Here is a 25,725-nt window from a genome sequence, read left to right as displayed (position 1 = left end):
TTTGGTTTTTACTTTTTTAACTCCATATTTCATGTTTTGAGTTTTCTAGAGAACTTCAGGCTCTTTACTGTGATTTTACTGATTTATTCAAACCTCAGAGAATCACTGGGATAATGTGCTGATTGGTTCATGTTTGATTTTCATCATTCTTCTAATGCAATGTGGGTTGCTGGATGTTTAACGACCAAATAAAGTTTTAAAAAAATCTTTGTGTATTTTTTATGCAGCTGACTGTGTACACATATAATAACTAAACCTTCATTTTAATCCTCCAGGCCGTTTTTGCTGAATTATAAGTTTTCACATTTAGTTTCACAGCTTAAATTAGTAAAAGCAGAAACATCTCAAGTTGATTTCAGCTTTAAGCTACTAATTTAGCCAGCAGTTTATTTTTGCAGTATTCAGACTGAAAATGTTTTTTTAATAAAACAGATGAGAATCAATCTTTTCAATCAAAACTCGATGAATTAAATCAGCTATTGAATTAGAATAATAACTTGTATAAAACTGCCATTTCTGTCTGGTTAATGGTGCAGCAGATCCTGCAGGGGGCGCTCTGGGGCCTCAGTGTTCAGGTCGGTTACAGTCTCATCTCCCAGACTCCTGAATCTTCTGGTTCCTTCCTGAAATGATTTCCTGCAATAAAATGTTGGTTGGAAATGAGCAGAAAACTGAGAAAAACCTGAAAAAGTTCAAATCTGACCTAAAGTTTTACAGCTCAACTCATACAAAGGAAAACATGAAAATAAAGGTGTTTATTATCACCTGGAAGGAGGCGGAGCCTCAGCTGGGTCAGGGGGCGGAGCCTCAGGTGTGTCAGCTCTAGTCAGGTTTGGATCAGAACCGGTTCAGACTCCATGCAGCAGCAGAGCAGAGTCTGTATATTTTTGTTATTTAATAAATTATCTTAAGAAAACGAAATTGATAGAAAGGATATAAGGTTTCTTTTATTTTTCTTTTTTGGGGGTTGGGGGAAAATATATGTAGCATCCCGATCCACACTCCATTCCAGTTCATGGCGGTAATGCACATCAATAAGTTGCTTGCCAACCGCCAAAAAAAAAGAAGAAGAAGAAGAAGAGCAGCGTCTGGATCAGGTGAGTGTTCACTTCTTGTTTTGCTGATGTTTTATTTACAATGTTTCAATGTGAAATTAATCCACAGCATAAACAACTAAGCAGGTGTAAGTGAACCAGGGTGTGATATTATTTAAAACAATGTGGTTGCAAGGAAGTAAATTTGGTAAGACTTTATTTGAAGGGGTGCAAGAAAAAAGGACATAGGATTCTTTATAAATGTTGAATTAGGTTTGAATTAGGTCCGCTGTATTTTATATTTCTGTTTTTTTGTCAATGTTTTGGTAGCGATCTGGACAGGTAATGTCCTGTTCTGCAGTGCCGGGGGGCCAGACGGGTGTAAAGATAATTTTCTGGACCCGGACTCAGACCTCAGAGACGCAGAGTGATGGATCCTCTGGGGAGTCAGAGGCAGGAGGCTTAAATGAAGTGAGCTCTGCTACGTGAGCGCTGAGGATTAGAACAAGCAGAAACTATTATTAGTGGTTTATTGTGTTGCTGAGCAGAAACTTGGTGCAGCTTTGGCTATTTTATAAAAGTCTTTATAGATAAAACTGAATCTGATCAACTTGAAAATCTTTATTAATTTAATGAAATAGTCATGGAAAAAAATCTTGAAATGTTTAAACATAAATAATCTTTAAACTGAAATGTGAACTGGTTGTTATTTTCCATTTATTTCCTGGTAGTGATGATCAGACAGGATTCTTCTCATTAGCAACACACCTCTGCTGTGAGAGGGGGCGGAGCCTCAGGTGGGTCCGGTTCAAGTTCTGGAGAATCGGGTCCAGTTCGTTCCGACTCGGTTTGTGTGAACAGAAGGTGAAGCAAAGATCTGATCAGGTGAGTTTTAACTCCACATTCTTCTGGTTTCCAGTCCTGACTGGGTTTTCTCTCTTTGAGCTGCTGGACAGAACCAGAACCAGAACTGGGCCTGTTTCTGGTTCTGGTTCTGGTTATGATGCAGAGCTGCAGCACCTGGTTTCAATCAGGAACTCTGATTTTCTCTGAGTTTTCATCTGTAACCCAGACAACAAGCTGAGTTTGCTCCCAGTTTGGAGTCAAACTGGTACCAGTAGGTTCTGAGTGTTTGTGGCCCGGCTGAGATATCTGGGTTCCTGATTGGTGGATGGAAAATATTTCAATATGAAGTCAATAATTTATTGATCAGAGAGGATTTCTCTGGGCTTTTATCAGTAGAAAATCCAGATTGAATCAGACATTTTGGATCAAATGCGTTACTTTATGGACTTTCTTTAATATGGAAAACTTGACCTCTTTCTGACCATCGCTCCATTTCTGAGTCTTTCTGGTTTTAAATGTTTGCTCATTAGAAAATCATAAAACTGTTGGTTGAATCACAGCAATAATTTCCACAGCTGTTTGCCAACTTGCTAGGAAAGTTGTTTTATGTATTTTATATTTGAGTCACTGAATACAATCACGGACATTTCAAATATCCATGTTTTTCCTTTACTCTGATTTTGTTTTAATGAGGAAAATCAAAGTCCCTGGTGAATTAATGAATGAAACGTATTCATACCCCTTTAAATTTCTCACTCTGTTTCATTGCAGCCATTTGCTGATCTCAGAAAAGTTCATATTATTTCTCATTAATGTATACTCAGCATCCCCTCTTGACAGAAAACATACAGAATTGTAGAAAGCTTTGTAAATTTATTAAAAAAAGAAAAACTGAAACATCACATGGTCATAAGTATTCAGACCTTTTGCTCAGTAGAAACCCCTTTTTAGCTTGTACAGCCATGAGTCTTCTTGGAAATGATGCAACTAGTTTTTCACAGCTGGATTTGGGGATCCTCTGCCATTCCTCCTTCAGAACCTCTCCAGTTCCATCGGGTCGGATGGTGAATGTTGGTCATAGAGTTGGATGCAGGCATGCATAACAAATCACATTTTATTTGAAATATATTTACATTTTTCAAGAGTACATTGCCAATATACTATTACAGAATTGTACAAATTGTCAATACATTCAAAATTTGCAGACAACATGCTTATGAAAATTAGTACAATGAAACAATAGGTACACTTTAGAGGAAATGTGAAAAATATTTAACCAAGGACAGAGTATTGTTTTAATTTAATATCACAGTATTCCAGTATTATTGCAAACATACTGACATTTCTCCTTCCTAAGAACAGTGAGGATCAACGGCAGAACATTCCCATTCACTGCACTTTACAGAAACCTACAAAAAAGAACATTTGTATTTTAAAGAGTACAGAAAAATGGCAAAGAAAAAAGTCTGACTTACAATTTTAAGACGTAGCGGACTCGCTATGCATGTGACATCATCAGAACTGATGATGATTGGGACCGGATGCCTGGGCTGGGAAAACATTTCTAGGTTACTTCTTTACCTGTTTATGTTAGAAGTAGAAAAAATAGTCAGCAATATGATAGAATCAGTTGATGTTGAGGCATCAACTATGAAGCTGTTTTCAGTGAGGTCTTAAGGGAGACAATCTACCATCAAATCTTTCCATCCATGATCTGAACACGTTGATCCCTGCAGGGTGGTGAGGGGGGCCGGTGGGGCCCAGCTCCAGCTGTCACCAGACGAGAGGCGGGGTTCACCCTGGACAGGTCACCAGTCCATCGCAGGCACTGAAAGCTAACAATGAATAAAACGTATGAAAGAGAAATGATAAATTAACAAGGAGAATAAATGATGTCCAATTATTTTAAAATCAAATCATGTTTATTAATTGCAGTGATTTATAATTGCTGACGTCAGAGACTCAGAACCTGGTTTTAGAGGAAGAATTGAGCTGAATCAGGAAAACTGAAGTATATTTTGAGGTTGTCAGTAACATTCCTCTGTGGGATCCAAAAGTCAAGATTCTGAGAGTAGCGTTGTTGTCTTGTAATAGGAAGGGCGTAGGTTCGATTCCATCTTCCTCTTGCCACATGTCAACGTGCTTTGGCACCACTGTTTGTATATGTTGGACCTCCCAGCTGTGGTGTTTATCTGTATATGGCAGCCTGAGTCTGTTGAATGTGTAGGTCACTCATAGCACAAAGGCTTCAGCCTGGATGTATTATTGAGTTTTAAATATATAACAAGTTTTCAGACTCTACACTGGTTTCCAAAATATAAAGTCTCCAGCTTTTATTTAGCAGCTGAACCAAAATCTGCAAAATAAAAATCCAACTGTTTTGTCAGTTGATCCGAATCTCCGACCGCAGAGTGTCCTTGCTTTAAATTCACTTAAATGGATCCATGATTAGCTGTAACAATTGATATTTGAGAAATATTTATTTTAGAGGTAAAAACAATACAGTAGGGTTTTTTTAAAATAAATGTTAATAAAATATTGTCACATGGACATCCAGGTTGTTGAATTGTACTTAAAAGTATGTATGTGTATATATGTTGTAACAGATAGTAGACTAAAGTAAATTAAGAGTTTTCTAAATTAAGTATGACGCAGATTGTTTATGGATTAAATCTTATGCATCCTGGAAACAAATCGCCAGAGAAGCCAGGACGAAATTAAAGGGTTTTTGCTCTCAGGAAAATCTGGATGAAATAAATCAGCAGATCCAAAACAGTCTTGATAAAGTGAAACAGAATTATGAGTTTCTTCAACATAATTCTTTAAATACTCCAGATATTGTGCAGAAACTAGATGCCTGTACTATACTAACAAATGAGATTTATGATCTTGTGTGTAAGCGTTTAGAAGGGGGTATTGTTGAAGAAAAATTTTATCAAGAAGTTGAAAAGGAAAGAGTGCGAGAAGTCTTAAATAGAGACGAATATCAGTCTGTTTTTGGAGAAATCTCTACTGAATGTTCTTCATGTGGTTCATCAATTACCAGCTCCAAAGTTTCTCAAGGGCGTGTAATGGCAGAAGCTGATCTTGCGGCTAAAAAGGTACAAGTTAAATCCATGTTGGAGATTGAAGCTCAACATGCGAGAGTCAGTAAGCTTGAATGTGACTGGAAGTGTCATGAGTCCCAGATTATGGCAGAAATGAAGCAGAAGGAAGCTGAAGTGCTACAGCAGCTTGATGAGGAGAAGAGCAAGTTAAAGGTAATGCAAACAGATATGGAAGTTAAAATGGCTGCAGCTCGGCTTGATGTTTATAGCAGACTTGAAGATGGGGTAGAAGGGGAAAATCTTGATTTTAAGCCTGAGGTTAAATCAGTGCAAATTTTAAAACACCCAAGAAAGTCAGCTGCAAGGGCTGCATCAATTCTACCACCTCAAGCTCTGAGATTCCTGCAGTAAACTTGGCTGAAGCCTTAACGAGCTCATTGAGTTTAAGTCGCCTTCCTGTTCCTGAACCTGCCATATTCTTAGGTGACCCTTTGAAATTTGTGGACTTTAAGATATCATTTACAACTTTAATTGATTCAAAATCCATCTCTGTTGGGGAAAAAATGTTGTATTTGAAAGGTTATCTCTCTGGAGAAGCCCGAAAGGCTGTGGAAGGTTTCTTTTACAGAAGCTCTGAGGATGCATATGAGGGTGCTTGGTCAGTTGTACAGGACAGATATGGAAACCCATTTAGGGATAAACTTATGTCATGGCCAAAGATTGCACCAAATGATCCATTATCTCTCAGAGATTTTGCTGACTTTTTGAAAAGTTGTGAAGAGGCTATGCCTCAAGTAAAAGGACTGTCCATCTTAAATGATTGTGAAGAAAATCATAAGATGTTGAAGAAATGACCAGACTGGGTTGTACGTAAATGGAGTAGAGTTGTTGTTGAAGTGCTTGAAGGGTGTGGAGAATATCCATCTTTTGAATGTTTTTCTAGATTTATACAAAAGGAAGCACGTATAGCATGTAATCCTATTGCTTCTCCATTTTTGTTAAAGTCTAAAACGTCTTCAAATGATCTTTCCAGGAAAGCTAAGACTTTTAATACCAGTACGGAGTTCAAGAAACAAGAAACTGGTCATGTTCTGAAATCTAAACTGCCTTGCTTGGTTTGTACAGACATATCACACAGTGTTGCTAAATGTCCCAAATTTGCAGTTAAATCAATGGAAGACAAAAGATCATTTATATATCAGAACCATCTTTGTTTTGGATGTTTAAGGAAAGGCCATTTATTGAAAGACTGTAAAACGCGGCATGTTTGTGGAGAGTGTAGACGACATCATCCTACTTGTTTACACAAGGACAGAGTGAGATGTCAGGATGTTGGTCAGCAGTTTTCAATCTCTCCAGAAGAAACAGCTCAGGTTTCTCACAGTGTTTTATCTCATGCACTCACCCGAAACATTTCTGCCACATCAAGTATTATTCCAGTTTTTCTGTCCTCTGTGAAGGATCCTGGGAAAGAAATACTTACTTATGCACTCCTTGATACTCAGAGTGACTCCCCCTTTGTTTTAGAAGATCCGTTGCATTTTGTTTGGCCAATCACGATTTTTAACGTCTATAGACACAATTTAGAAAATGGGCAATTTTTGCAGTATTTCTGAAATATAATTAGATTTCAAAGACCAACATCACATTACTGTTATGCAAAAGACCTTACAACTGCATCTACTATTTATTTTTTTTACCTCTGTGCTTTTACTCTAAAGTGAAAGAAAATTTGTTCTTAAGTGAACAATTGTTCACTTAATTTATTACTACAGGTACTTCAACTGCAAAGGCCAGATCTGTTTTCTATTTTGGGTTTACCAGAGAAGATACCAGAAAATAATTCACAAAGTAAAATGGCAAAATAATAAATACAAGGACTTTTTTATGATATTGAATTTTATTCTTTTAAAGAGCTTCATTTTCCTTTTTGTAGTTTTTTTAATGTAATGCCACTCTCGGTGAAGGCATTATGTCCTTTTTGTAGCCAACAACTTTTATTACTCTAACTTGATAAAAAATACAGTTCAAACATTTAATTTCCAAAATGTCTACGGTGTGCTATGAGAAAAGATTTCAACAATAACTGAAGGAGGGAAAAAAATAAACTTTTAAATCTGGAGTGTTTTAACATTTCACAGAAACAAGAGAGATTCAGGCTTTAAGAGCTAAAATCTTAAAACCTTGAACAGTCAAAGAAAACAGCCAGGTTAGCTTAACTTGCTGACAGGAAATAAGAAAACCTAAAATGTTTTAAGAAATGAACTTGTTTTCTGGACCAATTTGAGGTTCTAGAGGAAGAATTCTGAGAAATCAGTGTTTTAAAAAAATATATATATATATATTTCTCCGACTTTGTATTGCTTTTTGAGGCTCTAAAAACCCCCGTGTCGATACGGTCAACCAGTTTAATCATTGGGTAATTAACCATTCAGGTAGCAAGGGACCAATTGCTCAAACAGATGTTGCCTGGCATCTAGAGGGATGACTTAACAGCCAAAGAGGTCCTTATCTTCTGCTGAGTCATGAATAATTCATGTGTTCTATGTGTGTGTTTTTTTTTCTTCCAGTGTAAGTTGATCATTCTCCATTTGATGAGACCTGAAACGTTTTCACCTCACCCCGCATGAGGACATAAAATGGAAGTCTGTATTTAGTTTGTACTCAACTTAGCGAAGGGGCTAGTTGCTCACAAAGGCTGCACTCTATCTGGTCCGCACAACTAAAGGGCACCAGCACAAATCGGTGTGTTGCAAAATCAGCAGGAAAATGTCCAGAGTATGCAAAGCAGTGCTCAACCTCTGGGTCCGGGGAGAGGAGGAGGAACCACATGGAGAAGAAGCAATTTCCAACTGAAGAGATTTCATACCAACATCTGATCATGAGCTATTCAAGCTTGTCAAACCGTCACGTCACTTTATACCCAAGAATCAGCGATCTGTACAGCTCAGCAAACCATCAATCACTTGGCAAAATATTAGAAAAAGCTGTATACTGTACCTTCATATTTAGGGTGATATGAAGGAGTATTTTCTAAGGTGGAAGAATGAGATGCTTCTCAGGCACCGCATACTGTATGCTGTCCTGCAATATTACGATAAATCTGCCCTGCATAACATTTAAAAAAACAAAACAACTCAGAAATATAAAGGTCAAACTCATCATTTTGAGCTTATTGTAACCTTAGGAAGAGATGGAGCTTCAAATGTTCGAGAAGAAAAGGGAAACGGCAGAAAATGTCTTGTTAGCATTTTTTTTGTCTATCATATTGTACATGTTCAAAAAGTAAATAGGACAATTTCAAGGTGATTTACAGAACATTGGGTCATGTAACACTGTCGTTTGAAAAATGGATTTTCTGTGTCATTCATGTTTTAAGATATTCCTGTACACAGATATTCTGTACTGTTTTTGGTAGATCGGGTTTGCATACATCAGTCATCTGATGTATCATTGTGTGTGTGTATATACAATATATACAGTTATTATTTTTTAAAATCTTAAAAAAAACTGTTCATCTGGACTGAAATGGGTTCAGATCCAAACTGATGAAACTTGAATTATGGAAGATGCAGTTATTTTTGGCCTGTTGGATAAACTTTTGCTGCTCATACATGATGCATATTTCAGTGATAACTTAGAAAGTGTTGTTGGTCCATGAAGACCTGTAAAACTCACCAATCATGCCTTTAACCCACTTCTCAGATTTAGCAGGGTTCTATTGTGCTACCAGGCTACAATATGTCTGGATTCGAATTTCTTTCTTTCTGTCTTTTTTGTTGATTTGTGAAGCAGTGTACAGAAAATGTCTGACCTGTTACTTTCTAAACCTTTAATTCAGTTCATTATTCCAAGTTGGGAAGCGTTTGGCAGCTCAGAGACGGCCGTCGTTTATCTCAGTCTTTCCAAATGTCCCAATTCAAAGGTACCTCAATTCAAGCTTGAAGTACCTGGAGACCAATCAGAATTGCCTGACATTTTTCCATACTAAACAGAGCAGACTGGTTGATAATGTTTTCCAGTTGAAAATGAAGTGAAATCCACATGGCTTGATTTCTCCCATTAAAAGAGCTTTTTTTTTTTCTTGTGCTTTATAAAACTTCTGCTGATTCCAGGAGCATATGAGTTTGTCCATGTAAATATGTCTATTGTCATCCAAGTCTGATGGGGTGCACATGTGTTTATGATGCAAGTCAGTCCATGTATTTTGTCTCTTGAGCAATTTTCCATCTTATTTGCAAGAGGTTATTCTGTGTGTGTGTGTGACAAAACCAGATATGCTTTTGGAGCGTACAGCGGGCCTGAATGGGGGAAGCGAGTGTTTTAAAGCAAAAGCTTGGTACGTCAAGGAGATTAATGTGGTGCTATTGTCTACCGCTCTCATCAGAACACTTTTATCTCCAGAAAATGACGGAGCTTGCACTTTTCATTATGTACGTTAGGTAGCGAGCGGCGCTTCACGCCCCGTCTCGGGCCCTTACTTCCCCTTTCACAAAAGGATTGCTATTTGGGGTGAATGTGAATTTGGTGTGTGTGTGTGTGTGTGTGTGTGATTTATACATGATTAAAAGCTTCAGTATCTGGAGAGGAGTCCGTGTGTGTTGCTATATGCAGGCCTTACTCGTCATTTCTGGCTTCTGAATACTAATTCAACACGATAATTGATGTTTCAGGACTTGCAAATATGGATCTGGAGAATATGGATTACTCTGGAGGGGCCATCGATTGTTTAAAGTGTCTCTGAAAAATAGGATGGCATTTGTTTTTAATTCTTCCTTCCAGACACATCACTGTTTTTTTGGTCATGTGTACTTAGTATTAAAATGATGCGGAAGCAACACACATCAGAGAATGAAAATCTTGCAATAGGTACTGTATATGTATATATTTTTTCCATTCAATGACTCTATTTTTTTAAAAAACAATCTGACCATCAGAGAGGTTAAATTCCTGAATTAAAATTTTGTTTTGCTTTCCTTCTGACACAGCAAAATCTTTCTTGGCATAATGTATGCTGTGAATCATGACCACACCATGCATCTAGCATACAGACTTTTTAATGAACAGAGAATACTTAAAGTAGATTGTTAACTTAAGTTAACCTTTTTACCTGGTGAAGGCTTTTACTAAAAATTTACCAAGTTGACACCATAAATATAACTCCTTGTGCCGGGAGTTATCATAAAAGGGGGCAGTTCAATAAATGTGATTAGCTGAAGGCAGCTGGAAACACTGAAAAACCATCTTCAGCCATCCCTTATTGAAATTCAAAAATTATTTATTGATTCCAAAGGGAAATTAAACTTACCTCATTAATTCAACTTCGTCAAAGAGTTGGGTGTTGGCATTAAAGATCTTTCCTAGCGGTATGTCTGAAATCGAATTTGAAGAAGCCTCTGACTGAAGACACCATTTTTCCAGAACACTCTCATGAAGCGGATGGTCATGGTTGTCCATAATTTTCTTGATCCTTCTTTGCATTATCTCCAAACGTTATACAGTCGACCCCAAAACATAACCAGCATTCTTTATCAGGATTTTGAGCCTTTTTATGTTTCTGGGTCTGATGCTGCTACACCAACAGCTGCCTGCAGAAGAGATGAGACCTTTAGATTGCTCAAAAATTACAGTCTCCTCTGCCCCTTCTTGTAGACGGCCTCCCTACTGCATCTGCAGTCTGGTGTTCAGGTGAACACAAGGGTATTCATATTCCTCAACCATCTCCACTTCTTCTGCCATGATGGGAACAGTGTTTGAGCTAATCCTGTTCCTCCTGAAATCTACAATCATCACATTTCTTTTGTTCACATTTAAGATGAGACGATTGTTCCCACACCGATACACAAAGCAGTTCGCCAGTGTATATTAGAATTATTTTTAAATCAGTTGTGGTTTATCATGTTGTGGCTGAAATTAATTTTCAAACATGCTACGTTTTGGAACAAATAAGTGTGGTATCAACTTCCAGCCTTTCAAAACCAAAAAACAAAGCACTTTATAGCTTATTAAAAAATGATGGCATTCATCATTTGACTGGGTCTAAATAAGATGTTTTGTGCAAACCAGAACATTCTAATTAAACCTCAGCTATCGAAGTATGCTGATTCTTTGATACAAATTCACATTTTGAGGCAGGTGCAATATTAAGGGATTCAAAGGTTTCCAAGACCTGCTTAAGGGATTGTTTTAAAAGATCACGTTCCTGGGTCCAAACTTGTGGTATTTGTAGAGGTTCTAGTGCCAAGGTTGCCAGGTGCTTGGATGGCACACTGGATAAAGACTGTGCTTTGGTCCCGATGGTTCTTAGTTCAAGACCGCCATGGTTTTAAAATTTCACAAGGAAAACTGACTATGCGGTATTTGTAGAAGTTCGAGCGTCACGGTTGCCAGTTGCTTGGATGGCACACTGCATAAAGACTGTGCTTTGGTCCCGATGGTTCTTAGTTCAAGACCTGCATGGTTTTAAAATTTCACAAGGAAAACTGACTATGCGGTATTTGTAGAAGTTCGAGCGTCACGGTTGCCAGTTGCTTGGATGGCACACTGGATAAAGACTGTGCTTTGGTCCCGATGGTTCTTAGTTCAAGACCAGCATGGTTTTAAAATTTCACAAGGAAAACTGACTACGCGGTATTTGTAGAAGTTCGAGCGTCACGGTTGCCAGTTGCTTGGATGGCACACTGGATAAAGACTGTGCTTTGGTCCTGGTGATTCTTAGTTCAAGACCAGCATGGTTTTAAAAAACACTCTTCTTGCCCTCCCCCCGCTCCTCCTCCTCCTCCTCCTCCTCTTCTTGTCCCCCCTACTCTTCTGGTAGTGTTCCCCTCCCCCCTCCGGGGGGAGGGGAACACTACTAGAAGAGTGTCCCCCTCCCCCCCTACGGGGGGGAGGGGGACACTCTTCTTGTGCCCCCTACTCTCTCTCTCCTCCTCCTCTTCTTGTCCCCCCTACTCTTCTTGTGCCCCCCTCCTCGCCCCCCCCTCTTCTCCTCTCCCCCCCCCAGCCCCCCTCACTTCTTCTCCTCGTCCCCCCCCCTCTTCTTCTCCTCTCTCCCCCCCACTTCTTCTGCTCGTCACCCCCCCTCTTCTTCTCCTCTCCCCCCCCCCCTCTTCTTCTGCTCGTCCCCCCCCTCTTCTCCTCGTCCCCCCCCTCTTCTCCTCTCTCCCCCCCACTTCTTCTGCTCGTCCCCCCCCCTCTTCTCCTCTCCCCCCCCCCGTTAACCCCCCCACTTCTCCTGCTCGTCCCCCCCCCTTCTGCTTTACCCCCCCCCTTCTCCTCTCCCCCCCCCCCTTCAACCCCCCCACTTCTCCTGCTTGTCCCCCCCCCTCTTATCCCCCCCCCCTGTTAACCCCCCCACTTCTCCTGCTTGTCCCCCCCCGTTAACCCCCCCACTTCTTCTGCTTGACCCCCCTCTTCTCCCCCCCCAGCCCCCCCCACTTCTTCTGCTTTACCCCCCCCCCGTTAACCCCCCCACTTCTCCTGCTTGTCCCCCCCCCCTCTTCTCCCCCCCCCAGCCCCCCCCTCTTCTTCTGCTTGTCCCCCCCTCTTCTCCTCTCCCCCCCCCAGCCCCCCCACTTCTTCTGCTTGGGGAATTACCTGTTCATCCTCACAATATTTTACAGCAAAACCATGCCTTAAGCAGGTCTTGAACTAAGAATCATCGGGACCAAAGCTCAGTCTTTATCCACTGTGCCATCCAAGCAACTGGCAACTGTGACGCTCGAACTTCTACAAATACCACATAGTCAGTTTTCCTCTTGAAAATTTAAAACCATGCAGGTCTTGAACTAAGAATCATCGGGACCAAAGCACAGTCTTTATCCAGTGTGCCATCCAAGCAACTGGCAACCGTGACTCTTGAACTTCTACAAATACCACATAGTCAGTTTTCCTTGTAAAATTTTAAAACCATGCCTTAAGCAGGTCTTGAACTAAGAATCATCAGGACCAAAGCACAGTCTTTATCCAGTGTGCCATCCAAGCACCTGGCAACCGTGACGCTCGAACTTCTACAAATACCACATAGTCAGTTTTCCTCTTGAAATTTTAAAACCATGCCTTAAGCAGGTCTTGAACTAAGAACCATCGGAACCAAAGCACAGTCTTTATCCAGTGTGCCATCCAAGCACCTGGCAACCTAGACGCTCAAACTTCTACAAATACCACAAATGTGATTCACTGTCATCCTTTGATTTTATTTCTGGCTGAAATGCTTTTATGGAGATCAACAGCAAGTAAAAAGGTTTTGTATTTTTTCTTAAAGTTTCACTACACATTGACTTTTTTTCATCCTGGGTTGTAGAAAAAGATATTAGACTCTTTATGAGGACATTAGTTACAAAGCAAATAACACCCAATTTTTACAACAAATGCTTAATGTCACTGACCCACCTGTTACATCTTCACCTCTCCTGAAAATATTTGCCACAATGTTGGGAGTGCAAATTTGAGCATTTCTAATGAAAACATGACTTTTTGTTTGTCCTGTTTACAAAAAAGTTGGGAGAACTCCAACTTTTAAAGGTCGGTGTCTGTCGGAAACAGGACTTGAACCTAGTATTTTTAGGTACTAAGCACATATGTAATCCACTGCGCTATCCAAGTTAGGATAGTTTTGTTCATTAAGTTGCTTTCCACTGGAAAAATTTAAAGTTCTATCCCTGGCTGAAGTATGCTCATACTGCACCATTCCTAAACAACAAATTACCTTTTGTTTTCCCACTTACGTTCACAAAAAGTGGGGAGCATTTGTATGTACATGTGCTTAAGCATTTAAGTTGTAACTATGGTTGAGCACTTATCTTGGAGAAAAGAGTCACTGCTCATTAACACCTTAAGTAGCAAATTTGACAACCACTGCTCTTCTGGTACTTACCACACTCAAAGCAGTCAATGTAATTGCTAAAAAAGTCTTGATATTATCACAGCAAAGTTGAGAGGCACCATGCTATTCTGCAGTTCATTTTGACATGTATGGTCTGGTTTCTTGGTGACTTAACTTAGATATTAACACATACGCATGCTCAGAGTTAGAACAAAACATGCACAGGGTTGTGGGTTGTGTACATACTATGGTTAGCACAAACCTTAGGTTTTTCAACATGAGAAAACATTAAAAAAATATTCTATATGGCAAACGTCTGTGACATTGATTTGTAGATAGATTATTGATGTTGGTAGCGGATCCATCAGCAACATGATGAAGGGCTCCAGCATTGGGTAAGTCGATGGATGGATGCAGCATCTTCAATTCTATGAAACGTCATCGTAAAAAGAAGGTTGGTAAAGCTATATTTGGGTATGATCCCCTGCACCAAGAAAAAAAAAACAAGCATTGATTACATACATACATAGAATCAAACTTAACTGAAGAGCGCAGCAGTTTTTTTCTTTGGTGTGAAACAATTAGAAATATTCTCAAACAGCTTTAGTTTTTGTCTTTGGAGAGACAAAACCAGCCAGGCACAGGCATCACCTTATTCTCTCAAGCTGCAGCGTTGGCACCCGAGTTCCCATCCCACCTGCAGCCATGTGACATAAAATATGCTACAGACTCCGATTTTAGCAGTATATTGCTAGTTGCCTGTTTTACATTGCTCGTTCTGCTTACAAAAAGAAGAAATTTATGTTTTTATTTGATCAGAAAGGACCAACTCATTTCGTTATTTCCATCTGATCAGTGCAATGTTCAGATAGCTCCAATTGCACTGTGATAAGGCAGCATCTGCAACACAAAAAGTACATCAATCATTTCAATTCTATCACAGATACATTTCAATTGATTCTAGTTAAACAATACAGCAAGGTTAATTTAGCAGATGCTATTGAGTTATTGATTTTCATCATTCACTCCTCCTGGATGAGCACGTAGCAACAGCAGGAAACCGCTTGCATTGAGTTGTTGACTTTAAAGTGGTCCGTCATGCAAGTGGTGACAGTGGAATGGAAAAACTCTCCTTAAACTGGAAGACACCTCCAGCAGAACCCGGCTCAATACTGCGCAGAGTGTAGAAATTGATTTTGGTGGGAGAGGCGCGGTAAATTCTGTTATCGACAGTAGGAGAGCCTGGATGGGAGGCAAATGTGGACGCTTACATTTTATAGAAGCATGTAGCTCACTGCTACGTCGTAAACGGAGAAAGAAACAACATTTGACAACAAGTCCTAACTAAAAAAAAAAAAAGACATCCTGAGTATTTGTTCTTTAACAGATGAAACATGTACTTTAAAAAAAATATTACACATCGGAGTATCTCAAATAGAATTGTTGGTAATTTATTCCAGAAAAAAAGTGGTTTAAGTAGCAAAACAATTTATAAAAAACTAAGTTTTTTATTTTAATAAAAAATAAATCAATATATAACTTTTTCCTTTCTGTCCTTTTTTATTTATACTAAGGCAGAGCAGGAACACAGCATGTTGCTTTGTAAAAGCATCTCTAAATCATTAAAGATTTTCTCTTCTTTTTAATACTTCAATATTACATATCTAACAGATTTTATTTGACAAATACAACCTGAGTAAACACAGCAATTTTCAAACTGTTTCACTTTTTGTTGCAGAAAAAGTGAAATTTCTTCTTTTGTTAAATCATAATTAGCCACAATTTTTGAAAAGCTGAGTTTATCAACATATTCTTCTACAACTATTCTTACTGTGCGTCTTGCCTGTCAAATCTAAAGCAGCACACTGTAGATTGAAGCGGATCTCCAGCATTAGAGGAAAACCGCCATCTGATCCGGTTTGTTGCGGTGGGAGCAGCCGCAGCGTTGGTGGCTTTCTGCGTGAGTCAGCCGGACACACACAGAAAACGACAGCCGACCATATGGACCACTGGCGGCGTCCTCGCACAGGTCCAGTTCATCTCCTGCTGATGCTTCCAGTTCTTCTGGGTTTCTGCTGCTCAGCTTCAGATCTGCTTCACTGACAGCTTCAGCTTTTCTGTCTGGACCAACAGATGATTGATTTGCTGCTGGAAACGGAGATGGTGCAGCAGATCCTGCAGGGGGCGCTCTGGGGCCTCAGTGTTCAGGTCGGTTACAGTCACATCTCCCAGACTCCTGAATCTTCTGGTTCCTTCCTGAAATGATTTCCTGCAATAAAATGTTGGCTGGAAATGAGCAGAAAACTGAGAAAAACCTGAAAAAGTTCAAATCTGACCTAAAGTTTTACAGCTCAACTAATACAAAGGAAAACATGAAAATAAAGGTGTTTGTTGTCACCTGAAAGGGGGAGGAGCCTAAGGTGCTTCCAGATGCTTAAAACACTAGAAATGCTGGAGTTAGTCCAAATGACCTGAAGGATTGCTTTTGTTCTGTAAATAAATAAGGCCATTACCTTATAAGTACCCTGGTAATGGCCTCAACGCATCTCACAGTTGCACAATTGTTCCTTAGACTTAGACTGGATAATGCAGCACAACATCATGGATCAGCTGCAAAAGGTCACATCTCTCCAAAACCACTTCATGTATGCTTCAAAACTAGACTGAAGAGCATTACCTACAGGAGATCTGATCTACTGTTGGTATCATAGATACCCACCCCCAACATGGACTATTCACACTGGCCTGACGGTCAACGACCACATTTACAATTGAAGAATGGATGCTAATTTGAGCCATCAGTCGTTGGTTCTTTTGGCACTGTTTCAGTAAGTCTGGGGAGAAATCGAAAACCTAGTACTCCTATTAAAGTGTTTGAACCAGCACAGCTGCTCAGTGGCGAATCCATCGACCCGAAGGTTTTCTGCACTTTCATCCCACGGGTGGTTTTCATCAGAGCAACATCTGAGTGGTCTCCTAAGAAACTTCAGGAAGTAATGTTGTTAGTAGTAACTCTTAAATCTGATAAACTTCTTCCCTTTGTTGTGTTTGCTGGCCATAGATTTTAACCACATCTATGGTAGTGAAATAGTTAAAATCCTATTTTAGCTCTAACGATGATTGAAGCTTCATTATTGCTTTAGAAAGTGCATTAAAGGTAAATGTTAACTATTTCACAGTTTAGCGGTAAACGAACTACGTCTCCCGTGATGCTTTGCGCTTCTCTCCCATAGGAAGTAGTGGAATCCAAAAAGTGTTCCTCCCATCATTTGGTGAAGGTAAGACTCCACACGTGTCGACGGTTTTAGCTTCTCTGTTCTCTCTCTTTTTTCGTTAGTAATTTAGTTTTTGTGCAAACTTTGCATGTTTTTCTCACTGTGACTCCACGCAGTGTGTGTGTGTGTGTTAATGTTTAGTTGCGTCACGTGTGTCCCCGCAGCTTCCACGGAGGGTCAGTCCACCCACGGAGAGCGGGGAAAGCACAGCAGGCGAAACGGGCTGCGAGTAATTCTTGGTTCATAACAACAGAGGTTGGTAAATGTTGTGCATGTCGACGTCTTTTTGCTGCTAGATTCACTTTAAAGTCAACAATATTTAGAAAAGAAACGCTTAAATGTGATGGATGCAAATAAAACCTTCATTATTTTCTAGCGGCATTTTAAATCTGCTCCCAGCTTATTAGATGTACTTTTCTATCAGTTGGTTTCAGGAGGTCACATGAGCCCAGTGACTCCAATCAGAGTTGAACATGTTCAGCCAGGGTCCAACACTGGACTCTCTGTTCTCCCAGAGATTGGCCCGTTTATCTTTACTCTGTTTCTGCAGTAATCTGGGGCTCCACATCAATGCCGATTGTGTTAAAAGTCCAGTTTCGTTTTTCTTCCAGCTCATTTGTTTGATCTCTACGATTTCATCGGACCTCCATCCCCTGGAAAAGGTCACGGCTCTTCCTGCTAAAGGTCAGCGCTTGCATAATTACACCGTGGCTTCACACGGTGAGAGGAAATCCTCCTTCAAGTCGAATCTCTTGTGGTTCCAGTTGCGATGGCGGAGCGGGTTCTGGTGGTAGGAGGCGGGGGACGGGAACACGCGCTGGCCTGGAAGCTGGCCCAGTCGCCCCGGGTCCAGCAGGTTCTGGTGGCTCCCGGAAACGCAGGAACCGCCAGCTGCGGCAAGATCAGCAACTCTGGTACCTGAGGGGCTGTTGGACCTGCTAACTGCTCAACATAGGATGTATTTTAGCTGAAGTCACTGGACAGAATTGAAAAACAGAGGTGAGCATCTGTAGCTTTCTGTTGCGTTTCTGCAGAGGTGTCGGTGAGCAACCACAGCATCCTGGCTCAGTTCTGTAAGGACCACCACGTCGGTTTGGTCGTAGTCGGACCCGAGGCGCCGCTGGCAGCAGGTGGAGTCGATTCCAGTTTCTTATTGTGGGATCAAACCTCAGGTGGTTCTGACCCGTATCGTCTCTGCAGGTATTGTGGACGATCTGACGGCGGCGGGCATTTTGTGTTTTGGACCGTCTGCTGCGGCGGCTCGGTTGGAGTCCAGTAAGAGTTTTGCAAAGGCGTTCATGGAGCGTCACGGCGTTCCCACGGCTCGCTACGGCTCCTTCAGCGACCCGCAGGACGCCTGCAGCTTCATCCGCGGGTCCGCTCAGAGTCTAGTTCTCTACTGAAACCCAAATGTAAATGTTGGTTCTGAATCCATTTGGATTTTCTTCACAGCGCCGACTTTCCAGCTCTGGTGGTGAAGGCCAGTGGGCTGGCGGCGGGGAAGGGAGTCATCGTCGCCGGCGATCGGGACGAAGCCTGCCGGGCCGTCATGGAGATCATGAAGGTATGAAAGTACCCAAAGCACTCCACACCGAGCTAATGCAACTTTAAAGAGTTTGTGTTAATTCCAAAAATACACAATTTGTGTAGGACTAAAATCCTAGTTCTGTTCTTGTAGGACGGAGCCTTTGGGTCAGCAGGAACAACGGTTGTTATTGAGGAGCTTTTGGAGGGACAGGAAGTGTCTGTGAGTTCATTTGACTTTCTCTATTTAATAGCCTTTACTAAAAACTGTATTGACTAAATGTTTTGGGTTTTTTTTTAAGTGTCTGTGCTTCAGCGACGGTACCTGGGTCTCTCCGATGCCACCGGCTCAGGACCACAAGCGACTCCAGGACGGAGACGCGGGGCCCCTCACGGGCGGGATGGGAGCCTACTGCCCCACCCCACAGGTTGCTAGGAGACATTAGCTAGGGTCATTTATCTGTTCTCTGGTTTATAGCTGATTTGTCCCTCGCAGGTGAGCGAGGAGCTGCTGCAGCAGATCAGAGAGTCGATCCTGCAGAAGACTGTGGATGGGATGAGGCAGGAAGGAACTCCTTATATGGGTAAAACGGTTCTTAACAGATCGAAGGGTAGTGAAATGAGATTATTGTATAGTTTAAAGGGAAGTCAAAGGGTGATGTAGGAAAAGTAAAGTCTTTAAGATTGTGTTGTGTTTCCAGGCGTTCTGTACGCGGGCCTCATGCTGACCAATCGGGGGCCAAAAGTTCTGGAGTTCAACTGTCGCTTTGGCGACCCAGAATGCCAGGTTCTTCTTCCTCTGCTGCAGAGCGACCTCTATGACGTCATCATGAACACCGTAAGCGGGAACCTGGCCTCTAACGTCCCCGTGTGGCAGCAGGGCAGCTCTGCTGTTACCGTGGTGATGGCCAGCGCAGGATACCCGGGTTCCTACGTGAAAGGGGTCGAGATCACAGGTGGGCCTGCTGCAGGGTTCTGGTTCTGGACCACATGTAGAAGTATTTTGTGTGACTAATCTTTGGTGCTGCAGGTCTGACCCGGCTGCAGGAGGCCGGGCTCCAGGCGTTCCACGCCGGCACCGCCCTGAAGGACGACCGGGTGGTGTCGAGTGGCGGCAGAGTGCTGGCCGTGACGGCGGTGAGGTCGAGCCTGGAGGTCGCCCTGCAGGCGGCCAATCAGGGCGTGGCTGCTGTTGGATTCCCGGGCGCCGTGTACCGGCGAGACATCGGCCACCGGGCCATCGCTCACCAGAACCAGAACCGGTCTGTTGATGTTAAGGAGCTGCTGTAGTGAAATGTGTTGGTTATAAATATTCCAAATAAAGATTAAAGCTCTTAAAATTGACTTGGTGTATATCAGTAATTATTTCCAGTTGTAAGTAGTTTAGTTTTTGTAGACATGCAGTGAAGATCGTTCAGGTTTCCAACATTTAAACCATTTTCCTCCAGCAGGCGTCTGACCTACAAGGACAGCGGAGTGGACATCGCTGCTGGGAACCAGCTGGTGGACATCATCAAGCCTCTGGCCAGAGCCACGACCCGACCCGGTAACGCTCTGCTGTTTGGTAACAGAGGGAGTGTTTGTTTCTGCTCCACTCATCTCTTTATTTCTCAGGCTGCGATGCAGAGCTGGGAGGTTTTGCTGGACTGTTTGACCTGAAGGCAGCCGGGTTTGTTGACCCGATCCTGGTTTCTGGGACAGACGGTGTTGGAACTAAGCTGAAGGTGGGAGTAGAGAAGTGTTTAAAGTGTATTATTTAAAACAAAGGAGAAATGTATTTAATGTTGTACTGCAAATAAAATATTGCAGGGGGAAATATAGTGTTATTGTTTTGCTTCAAGCTTTTCAGTCAAATGTAGTAAATGAGTTCTATTGAGTGATTCCTGGTTCTATTGAGTGATTCCTGGTTCTGTTCCCCAGATCGCCCAGGCCTGTGGCCGTCATGGCGGTCTGGGTCAGGACTTGGTTGCCATGTGTGTGAACGATGTTTTGGCTCACGGCGCCGAGCCGCTCTTCTTCCTGGACTACTTCTCTTGCGGCAGTCTGGATGTAGAAGTTGCCGCCTCCATCGTCGGCGGCGTCGCCAAGGCGTGTGAGGCGGCCGGCTGCGCCCTGCTGGGTAAAAACCGACCCGACGCAGCCGGTCTGTCGCCCAAACGGACTTCATGATGATTCTGAACCATCTGACAGGCGGTGAAACGGCAGAGATGCCCGGTGTTTATGCTGCCGGAGAGTACGACCTGGCCGGGTTCTGTGTCGGCGCGGCGGAGCGGGGCGCCTTGTTGCCACGGCTACAGGACATCTCGGAGGGAGACGTGCTGATCGGCGTGGCTTCCTCTGGGATTCACAGCAACGGCTTCAGTCTGGTCCGTAAAGTTCTGGAGAGAAGCAAACTGAGTTTGAGCTCTGCTGCTCCGTTTGGGAACCAGGACCAGACTGTCGGTCAGTTTCTTTTAAATAAAGTTTTATGTCAATGTTGTGAGTTCAGAAAAACCTTTACTACATTTTAATCATTTCTTTCTAGGCGAGGTGTTGCTGACTCCTACTAAGATCTACAGCCGCCTGCTGCTGCCCGTCCTGCGCAGCGGGGCGGTTAAAGCCTACGCTCACATCACCGGTGGGGGGCTTCTGGAGAACCTGCCCCGGGTTCTGCCCCAGGGTCTGGCAGCAGAGTTGGGTGAGAGGAAAGCAGACAGACTCATTGTAATGAGTTTAATGGAAGGAAGAAAGTCTTATTGTGGTTTCTTTCAGATGCGTCCCAGTGGAGGATTCCAGCTGTTTTCTCTTGGCTCTATGAAGAAGGATCTCTGAGTGAGGAGGAGACGAGCAGAACCTTCAACTGTGGGCTCGGTGCGGTTCTGGTGGTCGGTCCGGCCGATGCTCAGAAGGTTCTGTCTCAGCTGCAGGTCCATGATGAAGCCTGGGTGGTGGGCTCTCTTGTTCCTAAGCAACCAGGTTAGAAAACAAATGCACTTGTCAACATCTTAAGGTTATGTTTAATCTAATGCATATTAAACATCCTTTTTTCCAGATGTTTCTTCTGTGGTGGTTTTCAACCTGAAGCAGAGCTTGATGAATGCTGGGACTGTGGACGTAAAGGAACATGGTTTCCATGGAAATCAAATCACAGCACCCAAGAAGAGCAGAGTAGCAGTTCTCATCTCTGGTACAGGTGTGTTAGAAGTCTTTATGTCATGTTTAGCAGTGAGGCTCCTGCTGCAAGTGCATCTTTGTTTGTCTTCAGGTACCAATCTGCAGGCCCTGATTGATCAGGCTAAAGCTCCAGGCAGCTCAGCAGAGATCGTGTTGGTGGTTTCAAACAGACCTGGAGTTCAGGGTCTGAAGAGAGCAGCGCTGGCCGGCATCCAGACCAGGGTAGGTTAGGATTCATCCTAATTAATGTGAAGTTTTACTCATCCCTGTTTTTGTCTTCCAACAGGTTGTGGATCACAAGCTGTATGGCAGCAGAGCTGAGTTTGATGCCACCATTGACCTTCTCCTTAAAGAGTTTGGAGTGGAACTGGTCTGCCTTGCTGGTTTCATGAGGATCCTGACTGGGATCTTTGTGAAAAAATGGCATGGTAAAAGTCTGTTTATGTGTAAAGTTTTATTGTGTTTAAAAATAAAATGTATTTTTGTGCTGGTTTTTTCTTTTGTACCCGAGTAACTGTAACTTTAACTTTAGGGAGGCTCCTCAACATTCATCCCTCCCTGCTGCCTTCATTCAAAGGGGTCAATGCCCAGCAACAGGCTCTCCAGGCCAGAGTGCTGATAACTGGGTGCACCGTCCACTTTGTAGCTGTAAGTGTTGCGCTAACACATATAAAGCTCATCAAATAAATCCACACAATAAAAGTTCTTCTGTTCTTCTAGGAAGAGGTTGATGCAGGCGCCATCGTGGTCCAGGAAGCCGTTCCGGTGTTGGTTGGAGACACAGAGGAAAGTCTGTCGGCCAGAATCAGGGAGGCCGAGCACAAAGCGTTCCCTAAAGCTCTGGAGCTGGTGGCCAGTGGAGCGGTGCAACTGGGACCAGATGGAAACATAGTCTGGAAGCAACAGCGTTGAACTGTCTCTACTAATGCATGTCTGACTAATGATCAGAAACCATAGTTTACAATAAAGTACATCACTGTCAATTGTACTCCTTACATTGAAGACTCTTACCCGTCACCTCTGCTGGTTTCTATGGAAACGCAGGACCGACAGCCTCTCATTCCCAGCTCTGGTTGACAGGCGGGTCTCTCCTTCCAGCCCAAACTGGCTCATTAACCCGATAATCTCCTCTGTGGGGAAACAAAGCCTTTAGTTTCTCATTAGGATTAGTTTTTGCATCATAAGCTATTCTACTGACCTGGCTTGTTCTCGGCGATGGTGACCAGGTAAAACAGGCCTTTACTGGAGAGCAGCTGAGGAACCAGAGGGAGGAACCTGTCGGTGACCCGTCTGCCTCGCTCTCCTCCGGCCCAGGCCGCCTCTACACCTCTGCTGCCCACCTGAACGGTTCAACAGGTCATTAGATACTCATCTAAGAATTTATCTATCTAGCTACATACATACATACCTCTTCTGATGGAGTGACCACATATGGAGGATTGAACAGGACGACGTCCACCTTCCCACTAAGCCTTGGCAAAAGACTCTGCACCTGCAAAACAGAGATCATTTTACTATTTCAAACATTACTAATTGCTTCCTTGGACTTACAATGACACTGTGTAACTCTTTCCTTCATAATGCTTTGCTAAAGTCACACTTTCATTAAAAAACATATGGATAAACTTCTGGAACTTTTCTCCGTGATCTGTACCAGGTCTGTGATGACGGGCTGCAGGGTGACCCGGTTACAGCAGGCGGTTCTGGCTGTGCACTGAGCTGCAGCTGGATTCACGTCGGTGCAGCTGCAAGTCACAAATAACATTACAGGAGAGCTGGTTTGACTTTACTGTCATCATGCAGCACTGCTTACGTTTTTAGTGAGTTTCTACATCTTCAGTTTTTGTAATGACGTTCTTCTTTTCTGAAGCAAACCATCATACTATGTCATTCTTTATCTGCATTAAGAACATGGCACTGTCTCTTCAACGATTCCTATCAAAGTAGGCTTCATTTCACAAAATAATCTCCATCTTCTTAAAGAGCAGATTATGTAGCTCTTCCTGAAACCTTTTCTGATTATTTTTACTCTATTTGAGGAATTTCTTTTTATTTACTACATGTATTGATAACAGAGTGAAGTGAGGTGAAGGAAGAAGTAACTTTAACTCCATCTCTTTTACTCATTTGGAGTCTAGAGGCTAACAGAAAGAGCTGAGACCACATTTGACTTTGAAACATATTTTAATGACAAAATAATATATTTACACCATGGCCTAAACAACTCTACATACAGAATCCTGATGACTCTCAAGAGGGAGGAGTTTGTCTGCTATCCCCAGGCTTTGTGTTAATTGTTGCCTGCCACCATAGAGCTACTACTGACAAGCTGTGAGGTCACATGAAACATCTCTGGACCAAGTCTATTGAGTCTTAATGTGTGGTAAATTCACTACATATTTATGTATGTAAAAGACACACTCTACTGTGATGACCCTACACTTTTATATAATAATAGATAAATACATACAATAATAGACTGCTCTAATCCTAAATACACAGAGAATCAGTGCTGCGCTGTGGCTACATATATTAACATTAACTACCTACATTCATATTATTATGATCTTCAGTATTTGCCAATAAACACCACTCATTATTTTATTTGGTTTTTTGTTCTTCATTAATTCTAATTACCAACGATTACAGAAACTTCTGGATTACATGGATTACAGTTGGGAATGCTGATATTGCTTTTTACAAAACACAATGTTTGTTTTGTCCCCATAAAAGTAAATTTTTCACTAAATACTAACATTCAGGATCTGATTCGGCCCCCGTGGATGTTTCTTGGTTCACCTCGTGAGTTTTTACAGGATTTTCTCAACACTTTACTTTTCCACACGCGTTGAAATCTTCCCACATTCAAACCTTATTTAAATTACCAGACGATTCTTTGCGCTGATTTCGACAATAACGTGTAAACAGTCGTGCGTTTTTCCTACTATCGTGTCTGCAGGTCATAAAGTGTCAGTGACTCACAGGTAAAGAGCCGAAGGTCCGACCACCGACGCCAGAAAAGCAGAAACCGCTCCGGAGCCGCTGCCCACCTCCACGCACACGCAGGGGCTGCAAAGAGCGTGAACGGCCCACAGTTACACAATGATCACGGAAACAAACATCATCCACAGGGGGGAAAGTGCAGCCGTGCCTCATCTGCTGCAGCGTCTCTGCATCTTTCTCCAGCGCGTCCATCAGCAGGAACGAGTCCTCCGCGGGCTCGTACACGTCCTGGAAGCTTCCGCGTCCGGCGTGGGAGTAAACCGGCGTGGGGTAACTGCTGCTGCTGCTGCTCATGTTAGCCACGTCATGTACAGAAAACCCTGAATAACCCAACACTAGTTCTTCTCTATAAACGCTTTCTGCTGTGATCTGCCAAACAAAAACCATGTGTTGGTGTGGAGCGTTTCGTTGGTGTCCAGCGCCACCTGCCGCCCAGGAGGAAACATTACAAGAGCGGCCGCATTTCCAAAACTGCTACGGTGATGCTTAAACCTGCCAGTCTTCATGTCCATTATAAGAACCGTAAACCACCGTTTAAGAAACTGGATTAAAGTGGAAGATTCGCCGTTCTGCATAATTTGATTCTTCTGAAAAACAGAGAAATACAACGATTCTTTTTTTCCCCATCAAATACATTCAGATAATTAGACATTTTTGGTTCTCTACATTCCTTCAAATTCATCTAATTTGTTAAATTCTGATATACTTTTAGAAAGTAAATTATTTGCATTTCCTTCAAACACTTGCAGGAGTTCTCTGTAGTAAGCAACTGACTGAAGAAATCACTTTTACTACTTTCATTCAAAGGATTGTGAATATTGCACATAATTTCTGCCTTTTATGTAACATCTTTACTTGATGACATCCTAAAGTTCTACCATCATCCAGGTCTAGTTTCTCGGGTTGTTGAGCCTTTTCGTGTCCCTGGATCTGAGACGGTGGCTCTAAAACAAGAGACTCTAAACCTCCTTTCTTCTAAAAATGCAGCATTTTAGCTTTCTGTCAAAACACTACACATA

At 42.2% G+C, this 25,725-nt stretch overlaps 2 protein-coding genes and 1 long non-coding RNA gene across 5 annotated transcripts; 2 read left to right on the top strand and 1 right to left on the bottom strand.

The window, feature by feature from the left end:
- The first annotated feature begins 1,058 nt into the window (after positions 1-1,058).
- LOC111607602 lies at positions 1,059-9,446 on the top strand. The gene is made up of 4 exons (XR_002752364.1): positions 1,059-1,097; positions 1,365-1,505; positions 1,766-1,919; positions 7,498-9,446. It is a non-coding gene; the product is annotated as an uncharacterized LOC111607602 (long non-coding RNA).
- Positions 9,447-15,363: 5,917 nt separating this feature from the next.
- Positions 15,364-25,653, bottom strand: LOC102236364 (hemK methyltransferase family member 2-like). Of its 2 annotated transcripts, none has more exons than XM_023329389.1 (7): positions 24,855-25,653; positions 24,686-24,772; positions 23,358-23,448; positions 23,112-23,195; positions 22,902-23,043; positions 22,715-22,833; positions 15,364-16,020 (listed from the first exon to the last, which is right to left on the bottom strand). In XM_023329389.1, the coding sequence occupies exons 1-6, from the start codon at positions 25,091-25,093 to the stop codon at positions 22,718-22,720; spliced, it is 759 nt and encodes a 252-aa protein (XP_023185157.1). In that variant the 5' UTR covers positions 25,094-25,653; the 3' UTR covers positions 15,364-16,020; positions 22,715-22,717. The 2 variants fall into 2 exon arrangements, with proteins under 2 accessions (XP_023185157.1, XP_023185156.1); XM_023329388.1 differs by lacking the exon at positions 15,364-16,020 and adding an exon at positions 21,249-21,493.
- On the top strand, positions 16,525-22,691 carry gart (phosphoribosylglycinamide formyltransferase, phosphoribosylglycinamide synthetase, phosphoribosylaminoimidazole synthetase). 2 transcript variants are annotated; one of them, XM_023329334.1, is made up of 23 exons: positions 16,525-17,029; positions 17,191-17,281; positions 17,638-17,710; positions 17,791-17,940; positions 18,061-18,156; positions 18,227-18,401; positions 18,479-18,590; positions 18,705-18,773; positions 18,853-18,978; positions 19,047-19,134; positions 19,252-19,506; positions 19,581-19,812; positions 20,002-20,096; positions 20,165-20,274; positions 20,471-20,669; positions 20,741-20,992; positions 21,075-21,227; positions 21,302-21,505; positions 21,582-21,722; positions 21,795-21,925; positions 21,990-22,131; positions 22,236-22,351; positions 22,424-22,691. In XM_023329334.1, exons 4-23 carry the CDS (start codon positions 17,796-17,798, stop codon positions 22,613-22,615), a joined length of 3,033 nt encoding a protein of 1,010 aa, XP_023185102.1. In that variant the 5' UTR covers positions 16,525-17,029; positions 17,191-17,281; positions 17,638-17,710; positions 17,791-17,795; the 3' UTR covers positions 22,616-22,691. The 2 variants fall into 2 exon arrangements, with proteins under 2 accessions (XP_023185102.1, XP_023185101.1); XM_023329333.1 differs by having other exon boundaries at positions 19,999-20,096.
- Positions 25,654-25,725: the final 72 nt, after the last annotated feature.

Source organism: Xiphophorus maculatus, chromosome 24 (genome assembly GCF_002775205.1).
Source record: "Xiphophorus maculatus strain JP 163 A chromosome 24, X_maculatus-5.0-male, whole genome shotgun sequence".
Taxonomy (NCBI): domain Eukaryota; kingdom Metazoa; phylum Chordata; class Actinopteri; order Cyprinodontiformes; family Poeciliidae; genus Xiphophorus; species Xiphophorus maculatus.
The sequence above is the reverse complement of the archived record's forward strand: the minus strand, read 5'-3'. Positions and strand labels throughout refer to the sequence as shown.